The sequence below is a fragment of the Phycodurus eques genome, chromosome 5, assembly GCF_024500275.1.
Source record: "Phycodurus eques isolate BA_2022a chromosome 5, UOR_Pequ_1.1, whole genome shotgun sequence".
Lineage (NCBI taxonomy): Eukaryota > Metazoa > Chordata > Actinopteri > Syngnathiformes > Syngnathidae > Phycodurus > Phycodurus eques.
This window is the reverse complement of record NC_084529.1, coordinates 17,018,401-17,035,347: the sequence shown is the minus strand read 5'-3', so window position 1 is coordinate 17,035,347 and position 16,947 is coordinate 17,018,401. Positions and strand designations below refer to the sequence as shown.

At 40.7% G+C, this 16,947-nt stretch overlaps 2 protein-coding genes across 3 annotated transcripts in view; one reads left to right on the top strand and one right to left on the bottom strand.

Annotated features, from left to right (window-relative positions):
• fkbp16 (FKBP prolyl isomerase 16) overlaps positions 1-1,164 on the top strand; it is a 41,274-nt gene extending 40,110 nt beyond the window's left edge. For both annotated transcript variants that reach the window (XM_061677795.1, XM_061677794.1), the window contains one exon: positions 51-1,164. In XM_061677795.1, coding sequence (XP_061533779.1) covers positions 51-137 — 87 coding nt within the window. In that variant the 3' untranslated portion in view covers positions 138-1,164. The remainder of the gene's footprint in view (positions 1-50) is intronic.
• On the bottom strand, positions 1,003-16,880 carry rasef2 (RAS and EF-hand domain containing 2). Its single transcript, XM_061677797.1, has 17 exons — positions 16,478-16,880; positions 13,778-13,930; positions 9,264-9,354; positions 8,370-8,465; positions 6,526-6,603; positions 6,331-6,446; positions 6,171-6,239; positions 5,237-5,312; positions 5,082-5,152; positions 4,352-4,553; positions 4,150-4,254; positions 3,830-3,944; positions 3,567-3,648; positions 2,790-2,904; positions 2,606-2,719; positions 1,685-1,761; positions 1,003-1,591 (listed from the first exon to the last, which is right to left on the bottom strand). The coding sequence occupies exons 1-17, from the start codon at positions 16,756-16,758 to the stop codon at positions 1,489-1,491; spliced, it is 1,944 nt and encodes a 647-aa protein (XP_061533781.1). The 5' UTR covers positions 16,759-16,880; the 3' UTR covers positions 1,003-1,488.
• Positions 16,881-16,947: the final 67 nt, after the last annotated feature.

The window sequence follows — 16,947 nt, the reverse complement described above, 5'->3', positions numbered from 1 at the left end:
GTGCCACGTCAGCACAATCCAATACTAAACAGCGCTTGTTGTGTTTTTAGACCATCTCCTGGAAGTTGATGCTCGGCGCTCTGGTGGTGGCTCTGGGCAGCTTAGTGATGTCAGTCATCCTCACTGCGAGGAACTGAACACTACTTCATCATCATTTCTTATTTATGCCACTGAGAACTAAAGTGGTCTTACTCCATTTTGACGTTAAGTGCATGAGTGTTCAACGGCATATGTAGCAGATGAATACTTGTCTAAATCGAGGTTGAGTTCCAATATTCACTTTTCCTGGTTCATCACTGCAAAACTGTCAACTCCTCCTTCCAAGATGAAACCAGGCTTCACCACCTGCAAAAACATCCCAGAAAGTAAGATTCAGAGATTGATAGAAGCCTCAGAAAGGAAGTAGTGCTTCAGCATGTCAGTATAGGTGAATTTTATTTGATTTTACATGTCCTTTGTTTATCCAGGCAAGGCAATTGAGAACATGTTCTCATTTGCAACGCTGACCTGGTAGCAAACAAAGCATTTTGAAAATATGTCAAATCTTTCATGAAATATTGAAAAATTTGATGGCTGTTTGGATTAAGACCACTATTGTGCTAAACGCCCCCCCCTCCCCAATTGTGGTTCTCAGTGGCTCGTTTATACATTGAATGTAGGTCATACACTCTATGTGCCCGGCCATAACATTAGGTACACTTGCATCACATGACATCCAGTTCTATGGACAACTTCTGGATTTTCATAATGCAGTTGCACACTACTGCTGACTACAACCGCAGTAATAAACATGCTGTTAATTAATACCTCTCACAGTTTCAACCTAAAAATGCACGTTATTTTTATAAAGGCAGAGTTTGTTTCCCTACTATTGTGACAGGTAAGTATACGTACACAGGTACTGAATACAGACTGGTTGCCATATTTGACCTGGACCAAGAATATCCATTCATCATACTTTGTATGGAAAATGAACAGTATGTAAGGGTTAATATTACAGGAAAGACAAACGAAATAATTCAGACAGAAATCTTTCCAGAAGATTTTATTATAAATTTTTTTAAATTTTTGTTCTTTAAAAAAAAAGTGCTTTGACCAGTCATGACTGTGTTCAGACTGTAATGTTGTGTGTACATTGAGGTTTAATAAAGTAGCTCAAAAACATTTTTCGTTCTCCTTCATATTCAAGAACAAATCGTGCAGTTCTTGTAGTACAAAAACAAAAATAAATTTGGGTTCGTAATTCAGTAAGACGTGATTAATCAGGACCTGTGGAATCAGTAAAACTATTTACATGCAAAAATATATCGAATATAAACATGATCACAGAGTATATTGGTATTTTTAAAAGTGCTATTTCCAGGCAATAGAGAGAAAACTTCATTCAAAGTGTAGTGAATGGATGAACCCATCAAAAAAAAAGTCCATGACCAAAAATTCTAATACATCTATATAAAAAAATACAAATCACTTGATCCTGCCATGTGTCTACAGGCGGCAGCATGTGCCTAAAGTCTTCTTGGCGTTGGTGGCAGAAAGTTCCACTGGAGACGTTTTGGGTTTGACCACCTTTACATTCTTCTTCACTTCTCTTTAAAAGGGAACAACCAACACACTCAAAGTCAGTCAATTAAAACTAGATTTACAAACGCAAACAAAGACTAAAAAAATAAATAAAACCAACCTGGCCAAATGGAGCACCGCCTCCACCACATTGGTTCCTTCTTTAGCGCTCGTTTCGCAGAACAGCGCGCCGTACGTCTGCGACAACAGCGGACAAACGCTCATTGCATGAACGAACACACACCAAAACAAAGACGAATCCACAAAACATGAACATAGGCACAAGAAAATTAACATGCACGGGAAAGCACAAATAAATACAAACACACGAAAAAAATAAACATACGCATACATACAAACACACACACACAAATGAATACAGGAAGTCCTCGAGTTATGACGTACTCAGCGTAGGAACGGAACTAGTTCGTAAATCGAGGACTTCCTGTATATAAACATACATGCAAACACACACACACATAAATGAACAAATGCATTCTTGAACACACACGCACACACGTAAACACAAAAACATAGAAGTACACATAAATGAACATACAAACACACGAACAAAAAAAACATCCACGCACAAGCAGTACAGTGGTTCTCAAAGGTTTTTCACCAAGTATCACACTCATGACAACACCAAAATGCAGTAGCGCAGACGGCTGCAGTGTTTTTATTCCTAAAAAGTATGTTGAATATTATTGTAAGCCACTGTAACATTGAACACTAACACTGCACTTAAACAGAGGAAAATAAACAAATGTACTGAATGATTCAGTTAAAATGTACTGCATTTCAACAAAAATTGGACCAAAATCCCTTATTTGAAAGCAAACAGTTCTAAAATATTAAATCCAAATGTACTGTACTTTAAAGCTAAGTACAATGGAACTCTTAAATGTACTGTATTGGATTGGATTAAAAAAATGTAAGTCACTGTAACATTATGCCCAGTATGAACATTTAATTCAGTGATACTTTTGCCTTGCACACTTTGACAACCACTGCAGTGTATTGTGTAGTATGCAGTACAGACCGTGGCCAACTTTTCTCCGTGCAAAGTGCTGACGCAGCGTTTGGCGGGCGTCTGCTCTCTCATGTCCACCTTGTTTCCAATAATGCACACGGGCACTTTATCCTCAGTGGCATTCTGGATGAACAACGTCACGTGACACAAGTTCTTTTGGTGAGGCGTAATTAAAGAGCGTCACAAAAAGTACCTGGATTTGGTCCAGCCACTCTCTGATGTTGAGGTAGCTGCTCTCAGACGTCACGTCGTACAAGAGCAGAACTCCGTGAGCTTTACGGAAATAAAACCTGGCAATGCTGCGGAACCTGCGGCGAGGGGAAAACAAAACTTTGTTATTATACGCTCACGTCTGCAAACGAACGAAACGTCTTCGTACCAAGGAAGAAAAACAACGCAGTACTACGGGAATTAAGTTATACACATTACTCAGCGATTTTTTTGTTTAAAGATGCATTTACAGTATATGTGTGTGGAAATCGCTATTTTTATTTTTGTAACACTACAACTTTATTAAAGAATTACAACTTTGTAATATTTTTCTAAACAAAAATTACTTTTTGTCTTTCATGTTTATACTATTTTCCTGGTAATACAAAACTAATTGTCAAAAGTACTTTTTTTTGTTTTTTAATCATTTCTTACCACATTTTTATAATATATATATTGCCACATGGGTTCCGTCTAGTGGTATGCAAAAGAATAACCAAATTAAATGTTTCAACTGTGCAGTGTAACAGTAGCTGAGTTATTTATTTATTTATCGGGTACAGAATATTTGTCGAGTATAGTTGCGTTGTATTTAAATTTACACTGGCTTACAATTACATTAAATATACTTTTCAGAAATAAATTTTAAAAAGCATTCATTTTACTCACACATACACGTGATCATTTTGCAGCAGTCTCTTAATTTTTTTCCAGAACTGTGAATTTAAAAGTATTTATTTTTGGTGGGTGATTGTGGCACCTTTCCTGTCCAGCCGTGTCCCAAATTTTCAGGTTGGTCTTCTGTCCGTCCACAAGCATCTTCTTGATCTGGAAATCAACCCCTGACACAGACAAAAAAAAAAAAAAAAAAAAAAAAAAAGACCCAATTAGGCTTTACGCCAGTAGCTGGCTAGTGTTATTTCAGATGTGATGTCAGATAATGTTTATTGAAGTGTGTAGTGGTGCAATTCAGTTTCACTTTTCAGTTTCTTCTTCTTCAAGAAGCGTTTGTGGTCAACATACCCAGCGTGGTCTGTATATCCGCTTTGAACTGGTTAAGCGCCAGTCGCAGCAGGAAGCTGGACTTCCCCGTTCCGGCGTCTCCCGCCAAGACCAAGCTGTACATGGGCACGGCGTCCTCCAGTGTCGGACCCGTCCGAGCCCACCCCCGTCTGCGCCGAACACGACAATCGTAAGACGTACACGAGAGAGATAGCCGGCCTGTATGTTAGCAACTCTACCGGCTTTATGCTCGGATGGAAATAAACAAAGCCTTCTTGCTAATGTAGCTGTTTATGCGGTATGGTAATGACTTTCCATTTTTACGCAAGGGCAGGTGTGACTACCTCTTTAGCAAATGCAGACAACTGTTTTCGCATGGATGACGCGGTGGAACTTCCGAAGCTCTGCGCCAAGGACATCCCGGCCTCAGACTTGACGTCCAATAACTGCGACAGACAAGAAAAACAGGAATCGGAATTATTCTTTGCGGGCTCACAAGTGCGCCTGAACTGTAAGAGCGCGCGACCCCCTCCCCTCCCTGACCTCGCCGTCGGAGTGGGCGCAAGAGTAGCTGCGGTGGACGGTCTCGGTGGAGCCTCGCCCGTCGTCCGTGTCCATGTCCGTGTCCATGTCCATGTCGCTGGTCGAGCTCTCGGTGGTGTCCAAGGGCAGAGAGACGCCGCTGTCCAGGTATCTGTCTGCCCACAAGGACACGATGGACATGGTCGAGTTGCTCGACTCTAAGCTGCGAAACACAAAAACAACTCCATTATTCATAACGGAATGAATAATGGAGTTATTATAATGAATAACGGATTCATATCTTCTGGCACTTTCTTTGATCATTTGTATTCTTTTTTCAATGAACAAGAAAATGGGATACATTTTTTTAATGTTTTATTATTTTTGTTTACTAAATAAAATGGCAGATATTTTTTTCATTAATATCTAACAATGTCAAACACTTTTTTTAAATAGTCATTAGGTCTTATATAAGCATTTAGAAATATATTTTTTAATATATATATCCAAATGAAAAATGCCATATATTTTCAGTTCATATCTCAAACAACTTACACTTTATTAAGCCAATATATATATTTTCTAATGAATAAAAGAAAATGGCAGATGAGACTGTGTATAACTATTTTTAATATAACAAATGTCAGTCTTTTGCTACTTGTCATTAAACTAATTTAAAAAAATTATTATTTTTTTTAAATCTCAATCCAAAATGTGTGCACTTCCTGAACAATTTGTGGTTTGACCTCACCTGCTGCGTTTGAGTGTGCTCTGCCTCATGGGCTTCATCCTCCGTGCTGGGACTTCATTCTTTTGCGGGAGCTGCACGGACGAGAGAACGGAACGGGCGACTTCTCGTCATTGTTTGTGTTGAATTGTGCAATTTGTACGAGAGTGAAAACTCGCCTCGCGTTTAGCTTCTTCTGACGCCCAAGCGGAACGCAAGCTGTCGTTGCTGTCGTACAACTGCTTGTTCAAGTCCCTGCCAAGAAACATCGATTGATACTTTCGGTTTCAAAAAACCCAAGAGCATAGTTGACTTTTTAGAACACATTTTTAAAATATATATTTTTTTATGTTAGAGTGACAAAGACTGGAAAGAATTTTGCATAACATTTGACATAATTTCTTGGTCTAATAACGTAGCAAATTTTGGCTCAAAAGATCTCAAATTTTCATGGGATGTGTAAAAATAAAGTTAAATGTTAAATTCAAACTGGACTCTTTATTTGTTGTGCTTTTTCAAAAATGTTACTTTAGCAATAAAGTATTAGGCTAACGAATTCAAAGAGTTAAAGCGACCAAAAAGGAAAATGAGTGTCTGATCATTTGTGGGCGGCACGGTGGACGACTGGTTAGAGTGTCTGGCTCACAGTTCTGAGGACCGGGGTTCAATCCCCGGAGTTTGCATGTTCTCCCCGTGCCTGCGTGGGTTTTCTCCGGTCACTCCGGTTTCCTCCCACAGCCCATAAACATGCGTGGTAGGTTGATTGAAGATTCTAAATTGTCCGGAGGTGTGAATGTGAGTGGTTGTTTGTTTCTATGTGCCCTGCGATTGGCTGGCAACCAGTTCAGGATGTCCTGATGCCCGATGATAGCTGCGATAGGCTCCAGCGCTCCTTGTGGGGATAAGCGGCTCAGATGATGGATGGATGGATGAACATTTGTGAAATGGCTGATCAACTCTATATGTGTATACATTTTCTCAGATATTCCTACTTCAAATAATGTCAACATTTTTGGGAACTCGCTTGGCAAAAAAAGAGGAGCTGCATAAATAGGTGAGGCCAGTAATAAGAAGCCATCATTTCCTGATGCTGTGTAACAAAGACAAACTTACTGTAGAATCTGAATTTGACTGGCGTAAGACTCATACTCGATCACCATCCTCTTTAACTCGTTTGTTTCTCTGTCAACACAAATACGAAAGGTGTGAGGAGGACATTAAAATGAGAAGAAAATACAAATCCGGTGCGTGGGGCTGGCAGGTGAGCGCTCACCGTTCGTGCTGAGCCCGTTCGTCGGCGTACATGTTCTTCAGCTTGTCCAGCTCCGTGTGGAGGACGCCGACGTTTGTCTGGGACTCCAGCAAAGACGAGCGCAGCAGCTCGTTCTCCTGAGGGAACATTTCACGGCGCCGTAGTTGAGCGAGGCGTGCGGCCGGGACGTCCTCAACTTCCCGCAACTGAACTAACCTGTGACAGGTTGCCCACGCGTTGGTTGAAACTGAGCTCCTCCTCCTTGGAACGCGCAAACTGAGACGCCGCTTGGCTCTAAACAAAAACAATTGAAAGAATGAACATAGCTTGCGACTTCCGTAAAGCTAGGGTTAGGTTTTTTACCCCATAATCTACATTTCAGTTTTTTGTGTGCAGCTTTTCATTTACAGTAAATGAATGAGTGAGTCTTGAGACAAATTTAGAAGCAGACAAACTGGTCCTGCGGCTCTCTCGTCTACAGTCAACACGCGCCATCTGCAGGCGAGATTTTTTACAACCATTGCACCATTTGATTTCTAACCAGAACTCAATGTTTTTTCCTCATTCGGGTTGATGGAGAGCTGGAAGCTATCCAAACACCAGAATTGGCAGAATTGTGGTGCTAAACCGTAATGCCTTTTTTAAAAAAAATTTTTTTTAATGTTCTAATGTTGACGGACGATTGCGCCACAGACTGGATTCTGTTCAAGGTTTCTTCCTTAGCGGGAGTTAAATTATTACCTCTGTTGCCAAGTGCTTGGTAATGTGGGTTTCAGTTGGTTTTGTTATAATGCATGAGGCGTGTGGCTCTTGAAAATGCTCAACGTGCCTTCAGGTAACTGCCAATATATTGCGCCAATTTAAAGAATTTACAATGAAACGGGCTCATTACTCCTTCCTAATCTCCAGTTAACAGCAGGATGAGCCTTATAAATTTCATTCCAAAATCACCAGCAACAATACCATGAACAGTGTTGTGTGCAATATTATACATTGTCTGCTTAATTAACTGTTTATGGTCTTACTTTAATTAATACTATACATGCACTGTGTGTAGAATAACGCCATTTTTCAAAACCGGGAAAGACAGACCTGTGGTTCGGGAACGCAGAAAATTACATGCAAATTGCGCATTCACTTGACTAAGAAGAGGTGCTATCAACTTAACAGTCGTTTGGTAACGGTGAGAAATTGATCCAATCTCAGTCTAGTGAAACAGCCAATCAGTTTGGACACATAACCACAGAATTGGGATTTAACTTCAATTTAAATGTATTTGGTTCTCTGTACAGCTTTTCATACATTTTAAGCAGCTTCTTTTCATCACACTGAGGATCATTTGTGATCATTTATCAAATTTGTCATTTTATTGTTTCACTCCGTCGTCCGTAAAGCAAACCTTGTTTTTGTTCACATTTCTGAGCCAAAGAAAGTCTGCCACACATTTTGTTCTCATTGTTTGCTACGCATGAAATCTCTATTGGGTGGGGGAAAAAAGCAACCAAACCAGAAAGTGAGTGCACAAATTAAAAAAGCTTCTCGCATTAAAAAAAAAAAAAAAATTTGAAAAAAAAAAAAACATTCAGATGAGATTTTTATTTTTGGCTGAATTTTCCTCTCTTTAAAAGCACTCAAATTAATATTATCAAAATGTTTATTGTCTAACTAACAGCAAAAATGTATTTCTACTTTTGTACTTGAAAAACCTATTATTATTTTTTTAGTTTTACTCAACTACATTATGTCGTTGAATCAGTACTTCTGCTTTTACCAGAGTATTTTATTTTCAGTATCTACTTCTACTTGAGTAGACCACCTCTACTTTCACCACATCTGTTATGTATCTGTGTTGTGTTTCTAGATGTCCCAATAAAAACATGTTTTTAATAAATAATAAATAAAATTTAATAAAAAATACAGTAGTCCAACATGCAGCTTCAATTAGAAATGCAAAAACTACATTAAACTCCGTAGTACTATGCATGTCAATTATGCAACACGCAGTTATCCAATGTGTTTACACTGAACGAAGAGAGCGGTGAGACTGGCGCCTACTGTACCTGTAAAAGCCGGTCCACTGTGGCCTGCAGGTCTGCAATCTGGTTCTCGTGTTTCCTCTGCATGTTCCACAAGACTTCTTCCATTTTCTTGTGCTCCTTTGGACACAAAAGCCAAGCGCTCAGAGAAACACGATCTTTCACCTGACATCACAGAAGCTTCTTTGTGTGCATGTGGCTCACAGCAGCTACTGAGTACTCATACTTGAACAGTATATAAGGGTCTCGCTCAGCTTGTCAATGAAAATCAGGTTTGTAAACTACTGCAATGACTAAGAGATGCCTGTAGATGGCGGTGTTGCATCGCTTTGGATTTGAAATCAGCACAGCTTTTGAGTAGAAGATGAAGTAGGGGGTGAAGCTCAGCTTGTCGCTTCGATTATGAGGGAGAAAAATGCCAACAGGTTGGAAGTTGGCAATGGAAATATAAGTAGTAGAAAAAAAAGTCTGTGTCACGATCGTGAGAAAAAAATGGAGAAAGAAGAGAGTTTACTCTTTATTTTCGGTAGGTTCGGCGCTTGTATTGTTACAGAACGCAATATTCTGTGGGTCTTGAAAGATCAGTCAAAATGTGTTAAGAACTGTTTTTATACTTTTATTGCAATACATTTTTAGCACCAACAGCATAGTTGTACACGCTGCTACTTTTCACTCAGTCAGATCATTTATGATAAATAGTAAATGTTAAATATACTTTTTTTTTTTTTTTTTTTTTTTTTAGGAATACAACATCTGTCTCATTTGTGATCAACACTTCTGTATGTTATTGTTGTCCATGATGGTACTTTTGTGTGTGTTTTTTTTTTTTTTTTTTTTAAATAAATAGCATAAAAAGTTTGAAAACCAATGGTTTAGTATGAGGTCATCATCAAATGTTTATTCAAATCCAGCACTCACCTCAGTCCTCGCCCTTTCCTCAGTGCCCGCAAGTTGCTTCTGCATGTCGTCCTCCAGTTCGGACAGCTGACTGCTGTTCATGTCCTCCACTCTGCTTCCACACGAAAGGCACACAAAAAAAAAAAAAAAAAAAAAAAAAAAATTAAAAAAGATGAACGACCCTGCTCCAAAGTGAAAAGCAGAGTGGTAAAAATGCACGTGTGAATGCAATGCAGCGAGCATATTAAAGAACAGGTAGGGCAGGCAACATTTGTTTCGACCTACTTCCTGGAGCGAGGAATGGCACTCCTCTGTTCCTCGTAGCGGCAGGTCACTGAGGCACGAGAACAATTTTGACGCCGATGACAGAGGCTCGAAAAATTCTCTCTCTGCTTGTGCTGACCATTAAAAGTGGGTTTAATCTACTGCATACGAAGCCGCACTCGTCAGATTAGAACTTGCATTGTGTATGCTTTTTCATAATCACACAACTGACAAGCTTTTTGGTAACACAAGTATCTGGAAATTAATGCTACGATTTTTTTTTTTTCAAAATGAAAATGACAGGAACTATTAATACATAAGAATAAAGGTGTTTATTCATCTGTGTTGACAGCAGTCCAATGAGCAATGATTTATTACATCAACATCCGTGGTGATTTGTTATACAAGCACCAGCAGTAAGGAGTTGATAGCTTGCTTATTTTTATTTTTTTCCATTTTAGTGTTCAACATCTCAAAAAAGGTTTTTGGAAGAAAAGGCTACTGTCTACAAAAGCTGGAAACGTTTGGTTTTTATTGTAGCTCGCTTGCTTTTTAATAAGCAACATTATGCAATGATCATTTATTTTAAGTTTTTTTGGGGGGGGGGAATACATTTTTTTGATTTCATTACTATTTAACATCGACTTTGCGAACTTTAATTTAATTTTGAAAAAGTTTAAAATCCAATAGAAAACAAAGATTTTATACATAGGTCTACTTGTAAATCACGTATTTTATATTTAAATATTCTTTAAAACATTAAAATCTACTTGTAAATCATTCAACTAACAACCAAATACTTTAAAATACAATTGCAAACGTCTGCTATATAAAATCTCCATTGGATTTTTATTTTATTTCGTACATTTAAAAAAAATTAAAAAAAAATTAATAACAAACAAACAAACAAAAAACTCCTTGAGTCGTCACCTTATCGTAGTGGAGAGGTTTGTGTGTCCCAATGATCCTAGGAGCTAAGTTGTCTGAGGCTTTATGCCCCTGGCAGGGTCACCCATGACAAACAGGTCCTAGGTGAGGAACCAGACAAAGCACGGCTCTAAATACCCCTTTGATGATTCAAAACAGAGGAAAACATTTTCCTTTGCCCGGACGCGGGACACCGGGGCTCCCCTCTGGAGCCAGGCCTGGAGTTGGGGCTCGAAGACGACGAGCGCCTGGTGGCCGGGCCTGCACCCATGGGGCCCGGCCGGGCATAGCCAGAACGAGTCCTGGCTCCTGACTGTTGTTTGTGCCTATGCACCAAACAACAGTTTAGAGTAGCCACCCTTTTTGGAGTCCCTGGCGACCGCTCCCGCTGGGATCTCCATCGTTCTGCTGGGGGACTTCAGTGCTCACGTGGGCAATGACAGTGAGATCTGGAAGGGCGTGATTGGGAGGAACAGCCCTCCCAATCAGAACCAGAGTAGTGTTCCATTATTGGACTTCTGTGCTCATCACGGATTGTCCATAACAAACACCATGTTCAAGCATAAGGGTGTCCACACGTGCACTTGGCACCAGGACACCCTAGGTCGCAGTCCGATGATCGACTTTGTGGTCGTGTCATCGGACTTGCGGCCGCATGTCTTGGACACTCTGGGGGATTAGAGGGGCGGAGCTGTCAACTGATCACCACCTGGTGGTGAGTTGGCTCCAATGGTGGGGGAAGATGCCGGTCCAACCTGGCAGGCCCAAACGTATTGTGAGGGTCTGCTGGGAACGTCTGGCAGAATCCCCTCTCAGAAGGACTTTCAACTCCCACCTCTGGCAGAACTTCACCCACGTCGCAGGGGACATCGAGTCCGAGTGGACCATGTTCCGCGCCTCCATTGCTGCGGTGAGGTATGCCGTCAAGCTGAAGGAGGAGTCCTATCGGGCCTTTTTGGCCTCCTCAATTCCACCGACACGCCTTCTGGGGTCTCTGAGACGGGCTCTCCTATCTCTGGGCTTGAGGTCACAGAGGTGGTTAAAAAGCTCCTCGGTGGCAAGGCCACCAGTCTACATGTGTTTTGTGGACTTGGAGAACGCGTTCGACCGTATCCCTTGGGGAGTTCTGTGGGGCGTGCTTCGGGAACCGAACCCCCTGATACGGACTGTTCGGTCCCTGTACGACCAGTCTCAGAGTTTGGTCCGCATTGCCGGCAGTAAATCGGACTTTTCGTTTCCGGTGAGAGAGGACTCCACCAAGGTTGCCCTTTGTCACCGATTCTGATGATAATGTTATCTCATTTGTAAGAAATTGTTTGCATTTGTGGGAGTATTTCAGTAGAGTTGTGTGTCGTGGAAAATAAAGGAACCAAAACAGTTATCGCAACAAATGTGCCACAGGATATTATCCAATTTAACTTAATTGGTCGAAAAATGCATCCACGTCAGCAACATTTAGACAGGCATAACAATGAAATGCGCTTCCACTAGACGGCACAATTAAACAGTGTTTACACCAGTTGCCATTTAAATAACAGAATAATAGCTTTGACAATTTGTGAGAACTGTAACTTGAGACGGGATCATAATTGTTTCCGTGTACTGTATATATTTTTTGTGACATTTGTGTGTGGCTGTACAGAGTGAGATTTGTATCATGTAAAATGCTGTATGCTCAATAAAGGTTGAGAAACACTGTTTTAGAGTAGTAAACTACACAATTGGAGTTGCATAAACATCGGAATGTCTCAGTACAAGTTAAACCCAATCCACGTGTGAATACATTTGTTAGACACCCAGTATACTTGGCCTTTTACGCTGCTGACAAAACAGGATCACAAGAGCCAAGTAGGAAATACTAACCAGGATGTTGGCAACTCATAATAAAAGCGATCGCAGCGCAATTACTGTTTACAAAATGGTGCCAAACACGCGTCAGCCGACCGAGTGTACAGCGGAGAGTGACCCGATACGGTCACGTCTACTGTGCGTGGCTCATCACATGACCACTGAGACACTCTACAGCTCTGCTTTCTATTGACAGACAACAAAACAGTTACTAACGTCTGCCACACACCAAGCGTTGCGGCCGAACGCAAATGAACTGTCGCCAAGTGTCCAGGGTTCTGCTGGTGGCTTTCATGAGTGGTCGACCGTCAGCTGCTATTTTTCCTGCGAATTCTGAATTACAGCCGAACAACGTTGCAGATGTAACGGACAATGGAAAATGCCATGTCGAATCGCACGAGCGTTCAAGACAAAAATCTCACTCGCTCCTTTATTTCCCACCGGTCTCCTCTCTTTTGCGTTAATAAAATAAAATTAAAAAAAAAAAAAAAAAAAAAAAAACCCAAAAAAAACAGTACAGCATATGTGGCGCCTCAAAACATCGTTTCCTGACCACCAGGGGTCACAGTTTTTCCATTGTGAGTTGGGATATGTGCGAGGGTCAGTCGCTTGGTGCGCGGGTGTGACTTCCAGACTGTAAATTGTTCGCAATTGTCCAGTTCAGTCGTGTCGCTCCGTGTGCCGAACAGGTACTGTTGCTTGTATAGTGGAACCTCATTTCACTAACAATGAAGTTTACAAACTGAATTTTGGTTCATGAACAGTCATGGACGCAGATGGCTCAGTCGTGTTTTTTCCTCATGCGGCGTAAAGATAATTTGCTGCATAGGTCAACCCGAATGGTTCCAAAGAAACTGAAAACTACTAGTTATAGTGTGGTTAAAATGCCTTATCGTATTACCCAACACTTTGAAAAAAGAAAGGAAATAATAGCTAAATATGAGAATGGCGTTTGTAATCTCACTGGGCAGATCTATCATCTGTATTTTTGTTTCACACCGAGTAAATATTTGTGAATAAATTGAGAAAAGCTCCTGATCATTTCACTGTACTTATTGACTTTGTATTTTTTTTCAGTGTTGTGCAATGAGATTTTGCCTGAGTAAAAGGTTGGAAAACGCTAGTCTACAGCTTCCACTTTGCTGCAGTGGTCCATTTTATTTATTTTTTTGCTGCCCTTCGTCTCCTCTCGACTAAACTTTGTCTACTGACGGTGACCGGCAGCCACATGCAGAGAAGTAAACGCAGTAGCCCATACTTCTCCTCCATTGTTCTGACTGAAGTCTTCAATGCAAGTGTCCCCAACTCCATTTAACTTGCTTATTCCGAGCCAACCTTCAACTTTTAAAATGTCTTTTTTATTTCTATACATTCCTGTTATTTCCAAATGCCTGAATTTTTGCAACCTTACATACAGTACAACACGGTCTAAATAACTTTTTCCAACAAAACAGCCACATTTTTGAGGAACCTACTGATACATGATGGGTTCTCACCGCCTCAAACTGGCCTCCAGCTGGTCACATTCCAGTCTGTTGTCCAGACTTTGGCTGACCACAGAGAAGATGACTCGCTCGTACTGCTGCAGCGCAATTGTGTTGGCACACGCCTGAAGGGTCTGGTGAAGGTCGGCCAGCTGTTCTCTTAGACTGCACGACAGGCGGAGTACGCAGAGTTAGGCATTTGAATATCAGACTTTGGCCCCATAATGTTACAATAAATAAATCAGCTGGGATAGGTTCCAGCTCATCCGCAACTATAATGTGGAAAAGAGCTAGAGTGTAGAAAATGAACGGATAAATTCAAGATCAGATTTGGATATTCTTTCTTTACAGAGATGATAATTTGGAGTTTTGATTGACACGGTCACAGAGGTATCCATTTAACAATGTTTTTATTATTCAGATTAATTGGTACTTAGCTGTGATGAAATATTGAATTGTTTTGGAATGCTGCTGACAATAATGTCGCATAATAAAACAGTAGCCCTCGTCGTCTTCTAATCAGGTCAATCACTACAACCGTTTTAACAATGAGCAGTAATTTCCTTCACAATTCAATGCATAGGCAGCAAAAGTACAATTAGATACTTGTGTCAAACAAATATACTCTGGTAGCACTAAAAGTAATAATGTTTGCTAACGTTGCAAACTGACCTCTCTCAATTCATGTGTTTTCGTCATCCACAAAGGTTGAAAAAAAAAAAAAAAAAAAAAGTAACAATCCTATTTGGACAAAGTCAAGAGTAGAAAGTAGATTACAAGTGCCCCAATTTACGAGTTTCTCAAGATACAAGTCGTTGCTTGGCTGATTTGCATTTACTTTTTTTGCCTTAACTTCCGAGGAATGACTTGAGTTGCGCTTTAGACCCTCTCCACTACTCCAGTGAAGTGTGAAAAAAAAAAAAAGGGGTGCAATTATGCCGGAACATCTTGGTAGAACCTCAGTTCACAAAATTTTGGACAAATATTGCTTGGGTCCATGCGGCTCTTCAGCATCTCTCACATCGCGTAAACGTGATTCACGACGCACAACGCTTCTTTCAGCGGTTTTGTGGGTTTTTTTGCCGTCAATTAGCGCTCAGTATGGCTCCCAAGAAAGTGAAAATTGCAATCAATCTTGAAATAGCATTTGCTCAAATTACCCTTAACAAATGAATCTATGTGAAGACACTGATGACTTCTCAAAATAATTAATGATTTTAAAGGAAGAAAAAATATGAATATATTAGTATGCTACACTTTACATTTTCCAACGATCAGTTTTATAACATTCCTAGGAAATCACAATGTCCCATGATCCCATCAGTGGGGAGCTCTTTCAGAACAGGCCTGCAGGCTACTCATGTGGTCTGTGGGGGCCTCTTGGCTTGAATACACTTCATAAAACCAGTTAATATCTTTACATTTTATTCTGTTATGTTTTTAATGAATATATTTTACAATATCCTGCTACTTTTTAAAAATGTGTTTTAAATTTTTTTTTTTTAAATTTAGGTTTTTTTTGGGGTTGGACTGTAATGGATTAATTACTTTTCCATTCATTTTAATGGGGAAATATGTTTTGAGATATGAATGTTTTAAGGCGGCGGCACGGTGACCGACTGGTTAGAGCGTCACAGTTCTGAGGATTGGGGTTCAATCCCTGGCCCCGCCTGTGTGGAGTTTGCATGTTCTCCCCGTGCCTGGGTGGGGTTTCTCCGGTTTCCTCCCACATCCCAAAAACATGCATACTAGGTTAATTGACGACTCTAAATTGCCCGTAGGTGTCAATGTGAGTGTGAATGGTTGTTTGTTTGTTTGTATGTGGCCTGCAAGTGGCTGGCAACCAGTTCAGGGTGTACCCCGCCTCCTGCCCGATGATAGCTGGGATAGGCTCCAGCACTCCCGCGAGCCTTGTGAGGCTAAGCGGCTCAGAAAATGGATGGATGTTTTAAGGAAAATTTATATACATAGTGCATTTCATGCACAAGGTAACTGAATGTGATTTACATAATTAAAAGCATTTTTAAACAAAGCAAAAATAAGTCCAGCAAAGTAAACAAAAAAAAAAACAGCTCAAAATCATTTTAAAACCAAAGAAATGAAAATGACTAAAAACGTACAGTGCACAAAAGATATAGAAATGGAAAACGCTCAGTCATAAGCATTAGGAAAGGAAAAAAATATCGTTTTTAACTTTGACATTTGGGCCTGACTTGACTTCTGTTGGAAACTAATTAAATTTGCGTGCAGCATAATAACTAAATTCTGCTTCCCCATGCTTGCTTTGGACTCTATTTGACCCGAGTCTGTTAGCATTTCTTTCATGTACTCAGGAGCAAAACCATTTAGTGACTTATAGACCAGCAGCAGAACTTTAAAGTCAATTCTATAACTGACTGAGAGCCAGTGTAAAGACTTTAGAATTGGAGTAATATGCTCAGACCTCTTTGTTCTGGTCAGAACCCGAGCTGCAGCTGTTTAATACTCTTTTTGGGGAGTCCAGTCAGAAGACCACTGCAATTGTCAAGTCCACTTTAAGATAAGAGCACGGTCACGGAACTAATTAAACGCGTATCTCAAGGCACCACTGCGCATTAAAAATCTACTCGAGTACAGCAACCATTCGCAGTTACTTTGTTAATAAATACAGCGATGTATTCATGACCCAATGCTGTAACCAAACGATGGCCGACTGACGGGAGCCCAATTCACCTTTCAGACAGAACACATTCGGCATCGAACCGGGCCGCGAACTCCATCCCCGGAGCGGCCGCCAAGCCACGCGCTTGGAACACCTCCTGAAACCTGGACGAGAAGCCGCCGTAGTCGATACAGCCATCGTCGTCCACGTCGAACTTGCCGAACAGCGTTTGGACCTCGGCGTCGGGCACGTTGAGCTCCCGGCACACCAGCGTGAAGTCCTCGAACTCGATTTTACCTGACTGGTTGACGTCACAGGCGCAGAAGAGTCTCTGGAGGTTGCTCGGCTCCATTTTTTTATTTTGTTTTTAAGCACATTTAAATATTAAAAACCTCAAGTGGCGACTTCATTTGCTTCTCACATCCTCCGAACCACACTAACTCACAAACTTTCTTGTAGGTGAGCCCCGAGCACCTGATTGGTCCTATAAACATCACGTGGGAGGGGGGGGGGATCTCAGGATTAAACGAACCGGAGTTCC